We start from the raw sequence: 17,607 nt of genomic DNA, 5'->3' as shown, positions 1-17,607 counted from the left end.
TGTTTTCTTTCTACTACTAGTGATGTGTTACATTCTCGTTGTAATAATGTGTGGCATTTATGGCATAGACGTTTAGGCCACACACATGCTAAGAACTTGGATCATTTATTTTCTTCTAGTTGTTTACCTACTGTTAATTCCATTTCTAAGAATATTGATTAATCTTGCATAACTTGTGGTCTTAGTAAAAGTCAAATTTTACCATTTCCATCTTCATCTGTGCATACTATTGTTCCTTTCCAAGTAATATATAGTGATATTTGGTCGTCTCCTATTATATCTAGACTTGGATACAAATACTTTGTTTTATTTATTGATGATTGCACTAGATATACTTGGATTTATTTCCTTCTAAAGAAATCAGAAGTACTTCCCACCTTTCAAAACTTTCACACCATGATAATGACCTGGCACAATGCCACCATTCGTATTCTACATTCTGACTCAGGGGGAGAATATTTTGATGGGGAAAATGGATAATTTCATACCTATTTAAAGAAACATGGTATTCTATCCCAAAGATCTTCTCGAAGAACTCCTCAACAAAATGGAGTTGTTGAGCGCAAGAACCGACACATCTTGAGTATGGTGAAATCCCTTCTACTTGACTCCCATGTTGTTGTTACCTTTTGGGTGGAGGCGGCCAGCACTGCTGTGTATCTCATTAACATCATTCCATCTTTAGTTCTTGGTAATCAATCACCTTTCTATTGTCTTTTTCATCATTCTCCAAACTACTCTACACTTCATGTTTTTGGTTGCATTTGCCTTGTACATCTTCCTCCCTATGAACGCACTAAGCTTACTGCTCAATCAGCTATGTGTGCCTTTATGGGGTACAATTTATAACATAAAGAATTTCTCTGTTATGATCCTAAAGTTCGTCATCTCCATATATCTCGAAATGTTAACTTCCTTGAGAATGTGTCTTTTTAATATGTTTTTAAATTACCTGCACCATCCTTCTCTATTCTACGTAACTTTACTCCTACAGGTGATTCAGTCTTGCCTCTTCAAGTCTATCACAGGAACTATCCAGCTGCACCAATGCCTACGCTTCCTCCTTCATCAACCCCGATGCATGTTCCTCTGACATAATCAGACCCTATACCATCCACATCTACTTCTCATGCAAGTGATCCTTCACCTCCTACTCCCACTCTTTTACTACATTATCTTCTACAGATATCCCTAAGTCTTACTGACAGGCTGCAGCAATTGGGCATTGGAAAGCTGCAATGGACTTGGAAATTCAGGCCTTATTGGAAAATGATACTTGGGATCTTGTTTCTCATCCACCAGATGCCTCCATTATTGTCATTCGTTGGGTGTACTCAGTCAAACTGAATTCTGATGGAAGCCTAGATAGAGATAAAGCTCGCCTTGTTGCTCAAGGGTATAAACAAGAACATGGCATCGACTATGAGGAGACATTTGCATCGATGGCTAAGATGACTACTGTTCAAGCTTATTCTTGCTATCATTGCTATTAAACAATGGACTGTTCATCAGATGGATGTCAAGAATGCCTTTCTTCATGGGCAACTCCGTGAGATAGTGTATATGAATCCTCCTCTAGGCTACTGTGATGATTCTACTCTAGTCTGCAAACTAAAGAAGTCCTTGTATGGGCTTAAACAAGCCCCAAGGACATGGTTTGAGAAGTTCAGAGGGATTATTATTGAAGCAAGATTTCAGCAGAGTGCCTCAGATTATTCCCTCTTTATTCTTTGTCATCCCCAAGGAGTGACTCCTCTACTAGTGTATGTTGATAATATACTTATTACTGGTGATGATTTGGAAGGGATCACTCAGTTGAAGCAACTTCTCAGTCAATCCTTCAAAATGAAGGATCTTGGTCCTGTGACCCACTTTCTTAATCTTGAGATCATCAGAAATGCTCGAGGATATTTTGTTAATCAGCACAAATATGCTAGTGACTTAATTAAGATGGCCAATCTCTCTAACTCGAAGCAAGTCAATACCCCATTAGAACTCAACCTTAAGCTCAGTAAGGATGATGGACAACTCCTTGATGCTACATTATATTGTCAACTTGTTGGAAGCCTTATTTACCTTACTATGACTCGGCCAAACATATCATATGTTGTGCAGATAGTTAGCCAGTTTGTACCAGCTCCTCGATAACCTCATTTCTCTATTGCGCTTCAAATTATCAGATATGTTAGAGGCACCTTATCTCATGGAATTTTCTCATCTTCCTCATCTCCTTAGTTGACTACTATGTTGATGCTGACTGGGCTGGTTACCCTGGCAGCAGACAGTCCACCATTGAATAGAGTGCTTTCTTAGGTGATTCCTTCATCTCTTGGAAGTGTAAGAAGCTACAAACAGTCTCCAAATCATCTACTGAAGCCGAATACTGTGTCATGTCCTCTGTTTGTAGTGAGTTTGTCTGGCTTAAAGCTCTTCTTCATGATTTGACCACATCACTCCGCTCCCATCCCTTTATTTGCTGACAATATGAGTGTGATCAAAATTGCCTCAAATCCAGTCTTCCATGAAAGGATTAAGCATATAGAGGTGGACTAGCATTTCATTCGAGACCTTCTCACTCTTGGCCACATCACATTGCCTCATGTGTCTTCCAATCTTTAGTTGGCTGATCTCTTTACTAGGGCTATGACACGCACTCAACACAATTTTCTTGTAGATAAACTAATGCTCTTACCTAAGCATCAGTTTGAGGGGGAGTGTAGAGAGGATGACAGGTAACTTTGTAATTTTACTTTCTTTTATTTGGCTCTTTGGTATATCTCTTTTTACATTACTGTACATATTTTACACTTGTAATGACAGAACTATCCATTCTCACATTAATATATAAATATCTTTTTCTGGGCATGTGGGATTGTACACACCCATCCATTTTCATGTGACTCTCTGTCTCTTCTCTTCTTCAACTGAAACTGACAGAACAGGCATGTCGTTGAAGTTGCTCGTGGTCTACCATTTCAAACTCATGTTCCCACTCGTTTTTGGGGTGATGTTGTTGAGGCAGTTGTGTATCTTATTAACAGACTCCCATCAAGGGTCCTAAACCTTCATTCTCCTCATCAACTTCTCTTACCTAATTCACCTCCTTTTAATCTACCCCTCAAGATCTTTGGTTGTGTTTGTTTTGTTCATGATATGAGTCCTTTCCGACATAAGTTTGATCCTAAATCAGTTAAATGTGTATTCTTTGGTTACTCTCTAGTCCAGAAAGGCTATAGATGCTATGATGCTTTATCTGGCAAGAGATATGTCTCTAAGGATGTTACCTTTTTGGAGTCATCTTCCTTTTTCCAGTCATCCTATCCTTCTCTTCAGGGGGAGAATGCAAGTGAAGACTGGACTCCCTTTTGCCTTCTTGTTCCTACCTCTATTCCTCCCTCTCTTCCTTGTAACGATGGTATTCTTCCTCCTCCTCCTCCTGTGTATCGGCCTCGGTCCTGGAAGCAGTTTTTCATCAGGCATAGTAAGAGGGTGGCTCCTGAAGCAAAATTCCCATAACAATCTGATTCCCCAGACTCAAGTAATCTTGAACCTCCTGACAATCTTATTATTGATTCTGACCTTGATCTTCCTATTGCCATTCGAAAAGGGAAGAGGACATGTAGCAAGTTTCATATTACTATGTGTCTTATGATACTCTCTTACCTTCCTATTGTGCCTATATTTCTGTCATCTCTTCTATTTCCATCCCTCGCAGTGTTACAGAGGCAATGCAGTCCCCCCATTGGAAGGAAGCTATGAACTAAGAAATGGAGGGCCTAATAAAGAACCAAACTTGGAAGGTTGTTCCTTGCCCTAAAGATAAGATTCTTGTTGGGTGCAAGTGGGTTTATACTGTTAAGCACAAGGTAAATGGTTCGATTGAGAGGTACAAAGATCGACTTGTAGCCAAAGGATACACTCAAACTTATGGCATTGATTATCTAGAAACCTTTGCTCCAGTTGCTAAAATGAAATCTATTCATGTGATCATGTCTCTTGCTACACATTACTCTTGGCCTTTATATCAAATGGATGTAAAAAATTCCTTCCTTAATGGGGACTTACAAGAGGAAGTGTATATGGACTTACCACCCAGGGTAAGCTTTCCTAATAGTGATGGAAAAGTCTGCTGCATGAAGAAGTCCTTGCATGGGCTCAAACAGTCCCCAAGATCCTAGTTTGACAAGTTCAAGAATGCTATCTTGAAGATTGGGTTTGCTCAATCTCAGGCTGACCACACCTTCTTCATTAGAAGAGTTGATGGTAGAGTAGCAATGTTGATAGTATATGTTGATGACATTGTTGTGACAGGTGATGTTATCACAGGTATCACTCAATTAAAGTCCTTCCTCACTTTTGAATTTGGGATTAAGGACCTTGGTGATCTCCAATATTTTCTTGGCATTGAAGTTGCAAGATCCAAGAAGGGAATTTTTCTGTCACAAAGGAAGTATGTACTTGATTTGCTTCATGAAGTTGGGAAATTAGGGTGTAATCCTATAGAAACTCCAATTGATCCTAACCATAAGTTGAGTTCCACTGAAGGAGAAGTTCTTCCAGACAAGGGGATATATCAGAGGTTGGTAAGCTGCCTTCTAATTCTCTGCTTGACTAGACATGACATATCCTATGTTGTTAGAGTGGTTAGCCAATATATGCATGAACCCAAGACATCTCATATGCAGGCAGTTAACAGAATTTTAGCCTACATGAAAGGATGCCCTGGTAAATGGATGTTTTATTCCAATCATGGCCATCTAAAGATTGAGGCTTACACAGATGTTGATTGGGCAGGGTCCATTGATGATAGAAGATCTACATCTGATTATTGTGCCTTAGTGGGAGGCAATGTGGTTTCATGGAGAAGTAAGAAACAATTTGTCGTTGTTTGTTCTAGTGCTGAGGCAGAGTACAAGGCAATGGCTCATGGAGTGTCTGAACTACTCTGGTTGAAGACCTCATTGATTGAGATGGGCATCCAAGCAAATATCCCAATGAAACTATATTGTGACAATCAAGCAATCATAAATATTGCTCACAATCTTATCCAATATGATCGTACAAAGCATATTGAGGTGGATAGACACTTTATTAGAGAAAAGGTTGCTAGCGGAGAGATTTGCCTTCCTAAGGTCAGAAGGCCAACTAGCTGATTGCCTTACTAAAGGTGTCCACCATACAAAGTTTGCTAAGAATCTTGACAAGCTAGGCATGATTAACATATATGCTCAGCTTAAGGGGGAGTGTTGAGATTGCTTAGACAGGGGTGATTTTGGACTTTTTCTCTTCCTTGTACTCTTTTTGTATTTGGGCTCCCAAATAGGGGCTTCCTTGTAATTTACTATTTTCAAAGTATGAAGATCTTTTGAGGGTGTGAATAGTAAAAATAACACACCTCTCGATACATCTCTTCTTCTCTCCTCTTACTTTCTCTCTTCTAAACCCTAGTTTTAACTTTTATTTTTGTCAACTATGTAAGCAGTAGAGGCATTAGTGTAATTGCTATGCTATTTATGTTGCTAATATAAATAACTGAGTGTGGTGGCAATTCCTAGTTGACCTACACTCTTTCTCTCATCTCTCTCCTCTACTTTTCTCTTCTCTTCTCCTTCTATTTTCTGTTATCTTTCTTACTAAATTTACGTCAGAAATTGGACTGAATACAATCCTCATCAAACAACTATTTAGAACCACCACAAACTTAATTTTACTTGGTGCCAGGGGGCAAGGCCAAGTAGAGGTGTAGGTTTAATGCAATACTGTGAATCATTGATTAATAAACCCATCAAAAAGTCCAATTCAAATCTAACATAAATTGGATTCAAAATCCATTCTAAACTCAAGTTTACTTAGTTCCAGGGGTAACTGGCAAGGCCAAATAGAGATGTAGATTTCATGCAATTCTATGAAGCAAGTGCAAGGAAAAGAGTTCTAGAATACTCCAATCCATAGAAAGATCATATCAAGTAACAATTCAGTTGGTTACTATCAGAGTAATCTACTAGGAACAGATACTAGAGAATTTATCAACTGTAGTAAACTTGACCATTAGGAAGTGGGTCAAAAATTCTCATAAAGCAAAGACCATTTTGTTGTGGTCTAAACATAGTTAGAACTCCATCAAGCTAAATTTGATAAGTTCCTACTTGGGGATCCTAGACAGTATGGCATGGGAATAGGCTACAGAGATAATGAAGTAATACCTCTATTAATTAAGGTATTATCCCTTACCAAGTGAGTCACCATCTGTATCTATAGCTAATAGAGAATAATTATTGAGGAAGACTTTCAACTCATTGTAATTAGGGGTGGCTACGAGTCAAGCTTCTCACAAACTATTCGAGCTTGGCTCGGTTTAAACCAAGCTTCGAGCCAAGCTCGAGCTTGATATATAGGCTCATTTGCTAATCGAGCCAAGCTCGAGCCCAGTGAAGCTCGGCTCGGCTCGTGAGGCTCACGAGCCTAGTATAATAAATAAATATTTTTTATTATATACATACATACATACATATACCTATAAATATATAAGCATATATAATAAATAACGTTTATTATATATAATAATTTTTTATATATAATAGTAAATAATTTTTATAATTCTTAATTTTTTGTATGTAAAATAAAAAATATTTTTATACGTATAATTTTTATTTTTTAAAAAAAAACTTGGTTTGTAGTCAAGCTCGAGTCGAGCCAAGCTCGAACTTGCGAGCTTTGAGCCAAGCCGAGTTCGACCTCAAGTCTCTATCTTGAATCGAGTTCGAGCTCAAGCCTAACACAGTTTCAACGAGCCAAGCTCGAATAGCCAAGTATTCAGCTCGGCTCGGCTTGGCTCGAATCCAACCCTAATTGTGATCGTAAAATCTTGGGTTGACAAGCATGGGAATACAGTTGTACATCTCAGAGCTGCCACTTTATTTATAAAATTTCAAAGGTTGGGTCTATATCCAGTCCACCCCTTCCAAGATCCCATACAGCTGGGACTAACATTCAATAATGGATTTTACTTTCATCTTGTTGTAGGATCAGTGAGGGATAAATATAGTGGAACCTGCCTATGGGTTTTGTGCTTGTTAGTGTCAACTAAATAAAGGTAGAATGGCCATTTGTATGTAAATTAGAAAGACTAATACACCCTGGTCGAATGAAGAGAATAATTTTTTTCTCTTCAGTTCAAACTAGGTTTTCTCCCCTCATTCTTCCTCTTTCTTTCCTCTCTTTTCTCTTCTTCCTTCTTTTTCTTTTTCTTCCTTGATTAATCTGAAGGCTACAGGTTTACAGATCTGAACTTTATCATGGTATCAGAGATATATTACATTGGTTCAGATCTGTACAGTCTCTGCACGCCCTAGTTAAGGTTTTTGCAGATTTCTCTTAGGGTTTTTGGAGTTTGTCAAAAAGGCTGAAAAGGAGTGGTCGTTTTCTACTTCTAGAGGTTTTAATGCCTCTAGCTGAGTGTGGTGTGGTCGTTTCAGGTGGCTGGTAGGGCATCCTCTGATGGACCGACGAGGGTTACTACAGTAAAATCGTGATTTGTGTTCAGCCATGTGGTTCAGACAGGTGGTCGAAGGTATGTGAAGTGCTGTGATGTTCTTGTGTGTGGTGGTCTCTTGTGAGGTGCCGAAAGAGGAGGAGACTGTTTAACTACCATTGCTGAAATCTGTGACAGTGCATGTTTCAGCATGGTCAGCCACAAGTGTTGTGGAATAGTGATGATTGCTCAACTACAGGAGTGTAGTGTGGTGGGTGTTGGTGAGCTGAGGTAACATATTAGTGTGAATAAAAAAATTAATATTTTTTTTTCGGCAGCCATGGGAGACAGAAGTGAATACAAATCTGTTATGGTCCCTCCTAACTACTTGAATGTGTTACATCCCTTAGGCCAAATATTTTGAAGTGTTTCTCAGAGCTAAGAAGAAAGTGAAACATGTGAGAGAAGAAAAACCTCTAGTTGAATCTGAAGAATACAGTGATTGGGAACAAGAAGATGCACAGATTATGACTTGGTTATGGAACAGCATGGAACCCAAGAGTAGTGTAAACTTTATGTTCTTAGACACAACAAAGGAGATTTTGGATCATGCAAAGAAACTTTACTCGGGGCAAGACAATACCACTAGTATATACCAACTCTATCAAGAGTACTTTAATCTGCAGCAAGGTAATCAGAGTCTTGAGGAGTACTATGCTAGTCTGAGGAATCTTAGGAATGAGCTGAATGTGTATCACCCTCTTACATCAGATGTCAAAATTCAGCAACAGCAGAGAGAACAACTTGATGTTACCAGATTTTTGGTGGGATTGAAATCTGAATATGAACTGGTGAGAGCCCAAATTCTGGGTGGATCTTTCCTCCCCTCTCTTGAAGAGGTGTTTGCCCGTCTTCGGAGGACTTCCATTGGACATCCGAAAAACCCTACCATATCAAACAGGTCTACTTTTGCAGTGACAAGGAGGGGGGGGGAGGTCATGGTGGTGGAGGTTTTGCTCATCAAAGTCAGCCAGGCCATGGTAGAAGAGGTGGACATATGTACAATCATGGTGGTGGGCATGTTGGAGGCCGAGATTCAGGGGGAGCTCGTGGTAGAGGACATAATAATGGTCCGAGGAGGTGTATGCATTGTGGTATGGATGGACACACTGTTAATTTTTGCTATGATCTGCATGGTCCACCTTCATCTTGGGTAAATCATGCAGTGGCTAGTGGTGGTATGGAACAAAGAAATCAATAGACAAGTCAGACACCTACATCTACAAATGCCTCTGGACAAGAGACGATGAGTATTTCACATACTGAATATGAGCGGTTAATCCAGGCAACTTCTCAACAGAGTATAGCTACACTTGCCCACTCGGGTATGGCTTGTCTGGCATCCAAACCCTCCCATTGGATCATTGATTTTGGAGCTTCCGATCATATGACTAGGACTCCAGGTGTGTTCTCTTCACTTTCTTCATTTTCTACTACCCATATTTGTCTTCAGTTCTATATGTTCCCAAATTTCCTTTTAACTTTATGTCTGTTAGTAAATTGACCAAGTCTCTTAATTGCTCTATCACCTTTTACCCTTCATCTTGTGTATTTTAGGATCTCAAGACGGGGATGAAGATTGGTGGAGGGCATGAAACCGGTGGACTATATTACCTTGATGGTGGTGGTGGTGGTTCATCAACTGCTTTTCAATCATTCATCTCCATTGGTGGTGGTTCATCTCTCTCCCCTCTCTAGTGGCATTGTAGACTTGGTTATCCGTCTCTTAAAGCTCTGAAGCAACTTGTTCCATCATTGAGTCATCTTTCTATTTTAGATTGTGAGTTGTGTCAGTATGGGAAACATCATCGGGTTTCCTTTAATCCTACAGTCAAGAGTCGTTTGTCGAGTCCTTTTTCTTTGGTCCATTCGGACATTTGGGGTTCAAATAAAGTAGTGTCACACAATGTATACAAATACTTTGTTATTTTTGTTGATGATTATTCAAGGATGACATGACTTTATCTTATGAAAGAAAGAAGTAAATTATTTTCTATTTTCCAAAAGTTTCATGCTGAAATCCGCACTCAATTTGGTGTCCATCTTAAAATTCTACGTTCAAATAATGGCCAAGAATATTTTTATACACCATTTCAGAAATATTTAAAACAACACGATATTATTCATCAAACCTCTTGCTCTTACACCCCTCAATAAAACGGGGTAGCTGAGAGGAAAAACCGCCATCTCTTAGAAAGCACTCGGTCCCTATTGCACCAAATGAATGTTCCCAAACGGTTCTGGAGTGATGTGCTTTCATCCTGCTTTCTTATTAACCAAATGCCTATGTCCATCCTTGATGGTCAGTCTCCCTTCTCGGTTTTGTTTCCTACATTGTCCCTTTTTCCTCTTACACCTCGGGTTTATGGATGTGTTTGCTTTGTTCATAACCTTGGCCTTGGACTAGAGAAGTTGGATGCACGATCTACAAAGTGCATTTTTCTTGGCTATTCTAGGACCCAAAAAGGGAACAAATGTTACAATCCCAGTTCTCGACGTTGTTTTGTGTGTCTCGGTGTAACCTTCTTTGAGTCGGTCCCTTTCTTTTTTGAGTCGGATGTCTCTTCTCCTTCCGCTTTCAACTCCTGTTCCAGACCCCATTCCTCTTGTTCCAGCTACGACTAAGTCTTCATCTCCGGTGCCACTTCCTCCTGCACAACCACCTACCCATCAAGTGTATACGCATCGACGTGCACTGGCCCCTCTAGCTTCTTCACTGTCGACGGATCCAACAGTAGTTTCCATAGCACCCTCACACCCAGTGTCTAATCTTGACCTTACCATTGCCCTACAGAAAGATAAACGCAGTTGTACCCTTCATCCTATCTCCAATTATGTTTCTGTTTCTCACCTCTCTCCTTCCCATCGACAGTTCATTTCATTGTTATCTTCTAGCTTTGCTCCTAAGGATGTCCAGGAAGCCCTTATCTCTCCAAGGTAGCATCAGGCAATGGAAGCATTTGTTAGTGGTATATGTGGATGATATTGTTATTACTGGTAGTGACAGGTTCGGGATTGACAGGTTGAAGATCTTTTTGCATGATAACTTTCAGACAAAGGATCTTGGTAAACTAAAATATTTCTTAGGGATAGAGGTTGCAAGGTCCAAACATGGTATTAATTTGTGCCAAAGGAAGTATGTCCTTGATCTACTGGAAGAGACAGGGTTGTTGAGTGCCAAACCAGCTGAAACACCTATGGAATTGAATGTTAAGTTGAGTAATGATACGGGTGAGGAGTTTGAAGATCCAAGAAGGTGCAAAAGGTTAGTGGGTAAACTGAACTACATAACTATCACTCGACCAGATATTTCATTTGCAATTGGTGTGGTGAGTCAATTTATGCAGAATCCTCAGATCCCTCATTGGGATGTAGTTCTAAGGATTAAGGTACTTGAAAGGTGCTCCGGGTCATGGTTTGCTATACAAGAGTGGAGGAAAACTTGAGATAGAAGGGTACACCGGTGCTGATTGGGCTGGTTCTATATCTGATAGGAGGTCGACTACAGGTTGTTGTACCTTTCTTGGGAGTAACTTAGTGACATGGAAGAGTAAGAAACAAACAGTGGTGGCAAGAAGCAGTGCAGAAGCTGAATACAGAGCCATGGCACATACAACCTATGAACTGGTGTGGTTGAAGAACCTTCTACAGGAGATGGGGTACTCAATTGGTAAACTGATGAAGCTTTATTGTGACAACCAAGCTGCCGCCCACATTTCCTCCAATCCAGTCTTTCATGAGAGAACCAAACATATAGAAGTTGATTGTCACTTTGTGAGAGAGAAGGTTCTTAGTGGAGTAATAAGTACAGCTTATGTTAGCACAGGAAGCCAATGGGCAGATTTATTCACCAAAGGGTTGAATTGGCCAAGAGTGGATTACATATGTAACAAGCTGGGACTATATGATATATACTCTCCAACTTGAGGGGGAGTGTTAGTGTTGACTAAATAAGGGTAGAATGGTCATTTGTATGTAAATTAGAAAGACTAATACACCCTAGTCGAATGAAGAGAACAGTTTTTTTCTCTTCAGTTCGAACCAGGTTTTCTCCCCTCATTCTTCCTCTTTCTTTCCTCTCTTTTCTCTTCTTCTTTCTTTTTCTTTTTCTTCCTTGATTAATCTGAAGGCTACCGGTTTACAGATCTGAACTTTATCAGTGCTTATCCTAGATTCTTATTTTACTAATTGTTTGTACAGTAGCCAATGAATTGGTAAAGGGTGCATGCATGGATTTTAGTTTGCAACAGAGTTCAACACAATCTGATCAATAAAATAATCAGAGAACTAAGGTTTTGATCCATATTAATGAATACCAAAAAAAAATCATCATGGATTACTATGATCTGATGAATCTATGATAGACAATATATTTACTTTCCTACTAATTGATTCCGCAATAGCCAGATAACCAGTTCAGTATGACAACAGGCATTGATAAACAAACAATAACCAAAAGTAGTGCCAACCTAATCAGTTAAAAGGATCAGACTGATGCATTTGCATCTGACATAATGGTTCAGTGATGTAGGATGGATAACAGGTTCTACAAATTTCATCATGTGAGAGGCAAAAAGGTGGCAGATGAGTTTTAAAAGAGAAAGGACAGAGAACTGCTAAAAACTTTAGGAAGGTAATAGCAAGGACTAAGAAGAGAATGAAAGGGTTAAACTAATCAAAAGGTGAAGTTTCATAATGTTTTATTATGGAGAAAAGCAGTTGTAGGTGCAACTTTTAGTATCAAAATGTTGAACCTGGAATAATAACACATATAGTGTAATTTGGAGAGGCCTAGAGTGCAACCTTTCACAGTACAACAATATAGAAACAAAGAAGAGAAGAAACAAGTGAAGTTCAGGACATTTGATAGTTCTATTATGGATAATAACTGCAGATAATTGATCAAATAATAAGAGTATCGGAAAATCTAATAGTTTAGTATCTAAGTATTTAAAACATTAGAATTCAGCTCCTGACATTTGTGGTAAGCGGAAAAGAAGGGAGGTAAAATTTTAAAATACCACATGGCAATAGATTCAAGTTGACATACCAGTACTAACTTGTTGTGCTACATTGTTCTCATGACTCTCATGAGAAGGTTCCTTAAATGAAATCCACAGCCACAGTAAATAAAATAGCCATGCCAGAGCCATCACCCAACCAGGTAAGGTATCCTCATTAAATGTGATTTTGTAAATCTTAAACCTAGTTTGGAGTAATCCAGCAAGAGCAGGACCACATGCCATCCCAAGAGCACTTGCACTAACAAAACCTGCTGAAGCCTGCATGCGTATTTTAACTGGTACACAATCACTGATATAACGGCGGTTAACAGCTCTTGCAGAGCCCAATCTGAAACATTGACAAAATTTATTTGTCAAACAATATAAATTGAACTTTTTTCAAAAGGTAAAGTATAATTTATTGAGAAGATGGTATACAAGGCATATACAAGAAAAGCAAAGGAAAAGCCTTTAGCCTAAGACAATGAATATAAATTGAGTTAAATATTAATTTATCAGAATACAAGAATAAATTTGATATAAATTACTGAAAATGGATATACTTGAAAGAATTTTGGCCCCTCTAACAACCCAAAACACCACTGTTAGAGACTGTTTTGAGGTGGAGGAACTTGGGCAGGCTGTATGGACTCCTCAACTCCGCCAATATGTTTTTGATTAGGAGCATTTCCTGATTAGAAAGTTTAAATCAATCTAGCATCCAAATGGAGTCTGCAGATTGTCACTTTTGTACAGCAAATATGTATGCCACTTTTCTGTTAAATCTTTCTATGACTGTTGAGCATCGAATCACCATTTTCGTTGGACATGGATTTGGGAGGATATGTCCCATGACTCCCATCTAAGGATTCTTTCTTTATATGGTCTGCACTTGACAAATTTACCCATCAATCACTCATGTCCAGACAGAGGACCAATGATAATGTTTGCAACCTAATATGGGGTTAGTAAGGAATACATACATAGAGATTACCAATTCTTTGTAGAGACAGTAAGATCTAGCCAAAGGGCTATTTTTGTACTTTTACTTCTCTTTATTGTACATCTGATTTCTTTGTACACTAAGTGCAGATTTTTCCTTTTACTTTCTTTAATATAAATATATTTCTTAGGGTGTCGACAGTCACTAAGATACACCCACCAAACTGTTGTTCTCTCTCTCTCTCTCTGTCCTTTTCGATCTGACTCTGACATTCTTATTTCTTCCTGACTTTTGTGTGTGAAGAACTATCCTTTGGAACCTCCATTCTATTGCTGAATGCTGGTGCATCCAGAAGGAGCCTAATGGTTGTCTGATTGATGGCAAAAAAACCACTTCACTGAATTATTGGTTGGTAGGACAGAAAGGACCTTTGTGCAGGCCATGCGATGGTCACTGATTTTGAAGGATTTCAAAGATTTCAAGCATGATCATTTCAGACATTTTTTGGAGGATATCCTGCCTTCGGCCAAGGATTAAAGTATCGGTATCGGGTATCGTATCGGACAACTTGGATACGGATACGCTTGGGAAACGCATGGATACAGACGAAAAATATGAAAATGCTTGGATACACTAAGGAAATGCATATAAATTCAATAATTATATTAATAACTTCAAGTTTAATATCAAAATAACTATAAATAACGTATAAATACATAAGAATTGTATATTGTAATGGTATATTTGAAGAAATATATTATTATTGATATAACGGAATGCATAGATATTATACAATTTTCTTGATAATGCATCAATTTTTATTTCTATTTGTTAAGATGTGCCGAATAGGGGTAGTTTAGTCTTCTTCTGTTTATTAAGTAACTTGCTTATGTGGCAGTGTTATTAGAGTTACTCTGCCCCACACCTAAGTAAGGGCATTTCTGTCTTTGTAAACATTATTAGAATCTAATATAGATTAAGGGGGTCGACTGGATGGGTTAACCATCAGATTTTCGACTGACCCTTCTTCTTCTCTTCTTCTTCTTCTTCTTCTTCTTCTTCTTCTTCTTCTTCTCTTCCTGTTCGGACTACTGTAGCAGCAGTCGAAACATGGTATCAGAGCCATGCTCCTGACCTACGTCAGTTGGTAAAGCACCTCAGCATTGTTCGTGACTCTTCACCTTCGTTTCTGGTCAGTCGATGGAGAGAACTGGTTCGCCCTAGGTCAGGAACATTACAGCTTGTCTCTCTGCTGCATATAACCTTCTTCAACAAGGAAAGTGACTTCAGCAGTGAATGGTTGATTGATATTCTCAAAGGAAGGTCGGTTCTCTCTTCTTCTAGTGTTACTTATATTTCTGGGTAGAAACCCTACAAGAAGCTGTTAGTATTGAGTAGAACCTAGAGAACTAGGTTCATTGTTGCCCTAGGAAGGGTTGTGTGTGCAGTAGCCGAATGGTGTAGGGCTGCTGTAAGTTGTTGAATGGTGTTAGGGCTGCTGTAAGTGGCCGAGTGGTGTAAGGTAGAATGCAGTGACCTTGCCGAACTCCTTGTGGTTGTGTAATGCCCTCTTAAGTGTGTTAAACAAGTCTGAACTGGGTGCAGCAGATTTGGCTGTGTTGTGGTGCTTGAGTGGTTGTAAGAAGGCCTCTACTTGTGATTAGTGAATGGTAAACTGATGCTTATGTGGGACGTAAGTGTGTGAAGTCAGCAGTAGTGTGAATAAGAACAAGTGTGTGCTTCCACTGTGGTGTTTTGAGGCTGCAATAGGTGCTGAAATATCAAACTGTGAACAACATCAATCAGCTTGTAGCTGAGAAGTAAAGTTAGAGACAACTGTGAAAGAGTACAATGGCAGCAATAGGAGATGGCTACAATGATTAGAAACCTAGTATAGTAATTTCCTCCGACTACCTAGGGGCACAAATAAACCTCAATTAAGCTAAATGGGGAGAACTATGTTCCATGGGCTAAATCAGTGGAAGTTTTTCTCAAGGCAAAGAAGAAAGTAAAGCATGTAAGAGATGAGAAGCCACCGGTTGACTCTCCAGGGTTTGATGATTGGGAACAAGAAGATGCTCAAATCATGACTTGGCTGTGGAATAGTATGGAACCCAAAATCAGTGCCAACTTCATGTTCCTTGATACAACTAAGGATATATGGGAGGATGCTAAGAAGCTATATTCTGGACAAGATAAGACAACAAGAGTATATCAGCTGTATCAGGAGTACTTTGATTTACAACAAGGAACCAAAACACTAGAAGAGTACTATGCCTGCATGAAGAATATAAGGAATGAACTCAATGTTTATCATCCCCTTACTCCAGATATTCAAGTTCAGCAACAGCAAAGGGAGCAGCTAGATGTTACAAGATTTTTAGTGGGGCTGAAGTCGGAATATGAACCAGTTAGAGCTCAAATATTGGGGGGCTCTACTCTTCCTACACTTGAGGAAGTATTCTCAAGACTTCGTAGAATTTCTTTGGGCCAGACAGAGAACCCCACACAGTATGATAGATCAGCACTTGTGACAGCTAGAGGTGGTGGACATAGTACAAGAGGGGGAGGTCATTCCAGAGGGGGCCGTGGCAATTCCATAATTGGTCGGGGTGGCCGTGACTCAGGGGGAGGCCGTGGCAGAGGAAAAAATAACTCTACAAGGAAGTGTACTCACTGTGGTAGGGATGGACACACAGTGAATTTCTGTTATGACCTACATGGCCCTCTAAATGGGCTAATCATGCTGTAGCAGGCGAGGTTGCTATTAGTGACAGTAAACTAGTAGACCGAACACCTCCCACATCTACATCTACTTCTGGGAGGGAGATGGTGAGTGTTCCGCGTGATGAGTATGAACGGTTCCTTCAAACTATTTCACAGCATACCACTGCCACATTTGCCCAATCAGGTATTGCTTGCATGTCATCTAAAACTCCTTCCTGGATTATTGACTCTGGAGCCTCAGATCATATGACCGGGACTCCAGGTGTGTTCTCTTCTCTTTCTGAAACCTCCACATCACAAACTGTTACATTTGCCAATGGGTCCTCATCTCCCATCTGTGGTGTTGGTAATGTTGATTTGGCTTCTGTCCCCTTATCATCTGTTTTATATGTACCTAAGTTTCCATTCAATCTTATGTCTGTTAGTAAAATAACCAAAGCTCTTAACTGTTCTGTTACCTTCTTTCCTTCCACTTGTGTTTTTCAAGATCTCAAGACGGGGAAGAAGATTGGTGGGGGGCATGAAGCTGGTGGATTGTATTACCTTGACGGCGGTGGATCTTCAATTGCACTTTAGACTTCCCTTACTCCTCTACAATGGCATTGCCGACTGGGACATCCATCTCTCAAGGTTCTCAAGATGTTGGTTCCATCATTGAGTCAATTGTCAGTTTTACAATGTGAGTCATGTTAGTTTGGTAAACACCGTCGTGTGTCCTTCAGTCCAAGAGTTGAGAGTCATATGTTGAGTCCTTTTTCTTTGGTTCATTCAGATGTTTGGGGTCCAATCAAAATAGAGTCTTATAATGGGTACAAGTATTTTGTCTCCTTTATTGATGATTGATCAAGAATGACATGGATTTACTTAATGAAAAAAAGAAGTGAATTATTTTCCATTTTTCAAAAATTCCATGCTAAAATGCGCACGCAATTCGGTGTTCCATTCAAAGTCCACCCCTTAACAAAATGGGGTGGCTGAATGGAAGAATCATCATCTTCTTGAAATTGCTCGGTCTATGCTCACCACATGAATGTTCCTAAACGGTTTTGGAGTGATGTTGTACTCACTGCATGTTTTCTCATTAACCGGATGCCCTCTTTTATTCTCCATGGTCGGTCCCCCTTCTCCATCTTGTTTCCCACTTTATCTCCGTTTCCATTAACTCATCGTGTCTTTGGTTGTGTGTGCTTTGTTCATAATTTGAGTTCTGGAATAGACAAGCTAGATGCACGCTCAATTAAATGTGTCTTCCTTGGCTACTCTCAGACTCAAAAAGGGTACAAGTGTTATAATCCTATTGCCCGAAAGTGCTATGTCTGCCCTGATGTCACTTTTTTTGAGTCTATCCCCTTCTTCTCCAGTCATGAAGCACCCTTGTCCTCACCCTTACCACCTCTTCCTCT

At 39.5% G+C, this 17,607-nt stretch overlaps 1 protein-coding gene across 11 annotated transcripts in view; it reads right to left on the bottom strand.

Moving 5' to 3' along the window:
- LOC104596196 (SPX domain-containing membrane protein At4g22990) overlaps nucleotides 1-17,607 on the bottom strand; it is an 84,813-nt gene that overhangs the window by 29,615 nt on the left and 37,591 nt on the right. For all 11 annotated transcript variants that reach the window (XM_088895666.1, XM_088895662.1, XM_010257258.3 and 8 more), the window contains one exon: nucleotides 12,582-12,883. In XM_088895666.1, the coding sequence (XP_088751792.1) occupies nucleotides 12,582-12,883 (302 nt within the window). The remainder of the gene's footprint in view (nucleotides 1-12,581; nucleotides 12,884-17,607) is intronic.

Source organism: Nelumbo nucifera, chromosome 1 (genome assembly GCF_055504915.1).
Source record: "Nelumbo nucifera cultivar China Antique chromosome 1, China Antique-T2T, whole genome shotgun sequence".
Classification (NCBI taxonomy): domain Eukaryota; kingdom Viridiplantae; phylum Streptophyta; class Magnoliopsida; order Proteales; family Nelumbonaceae; genus Nelumbo; species Nelumbo nucifera.
Note: the sequence above shows the minus strand (reverse complement) of the source record. Positions and strands in the feature narration are given on the sequence as shown.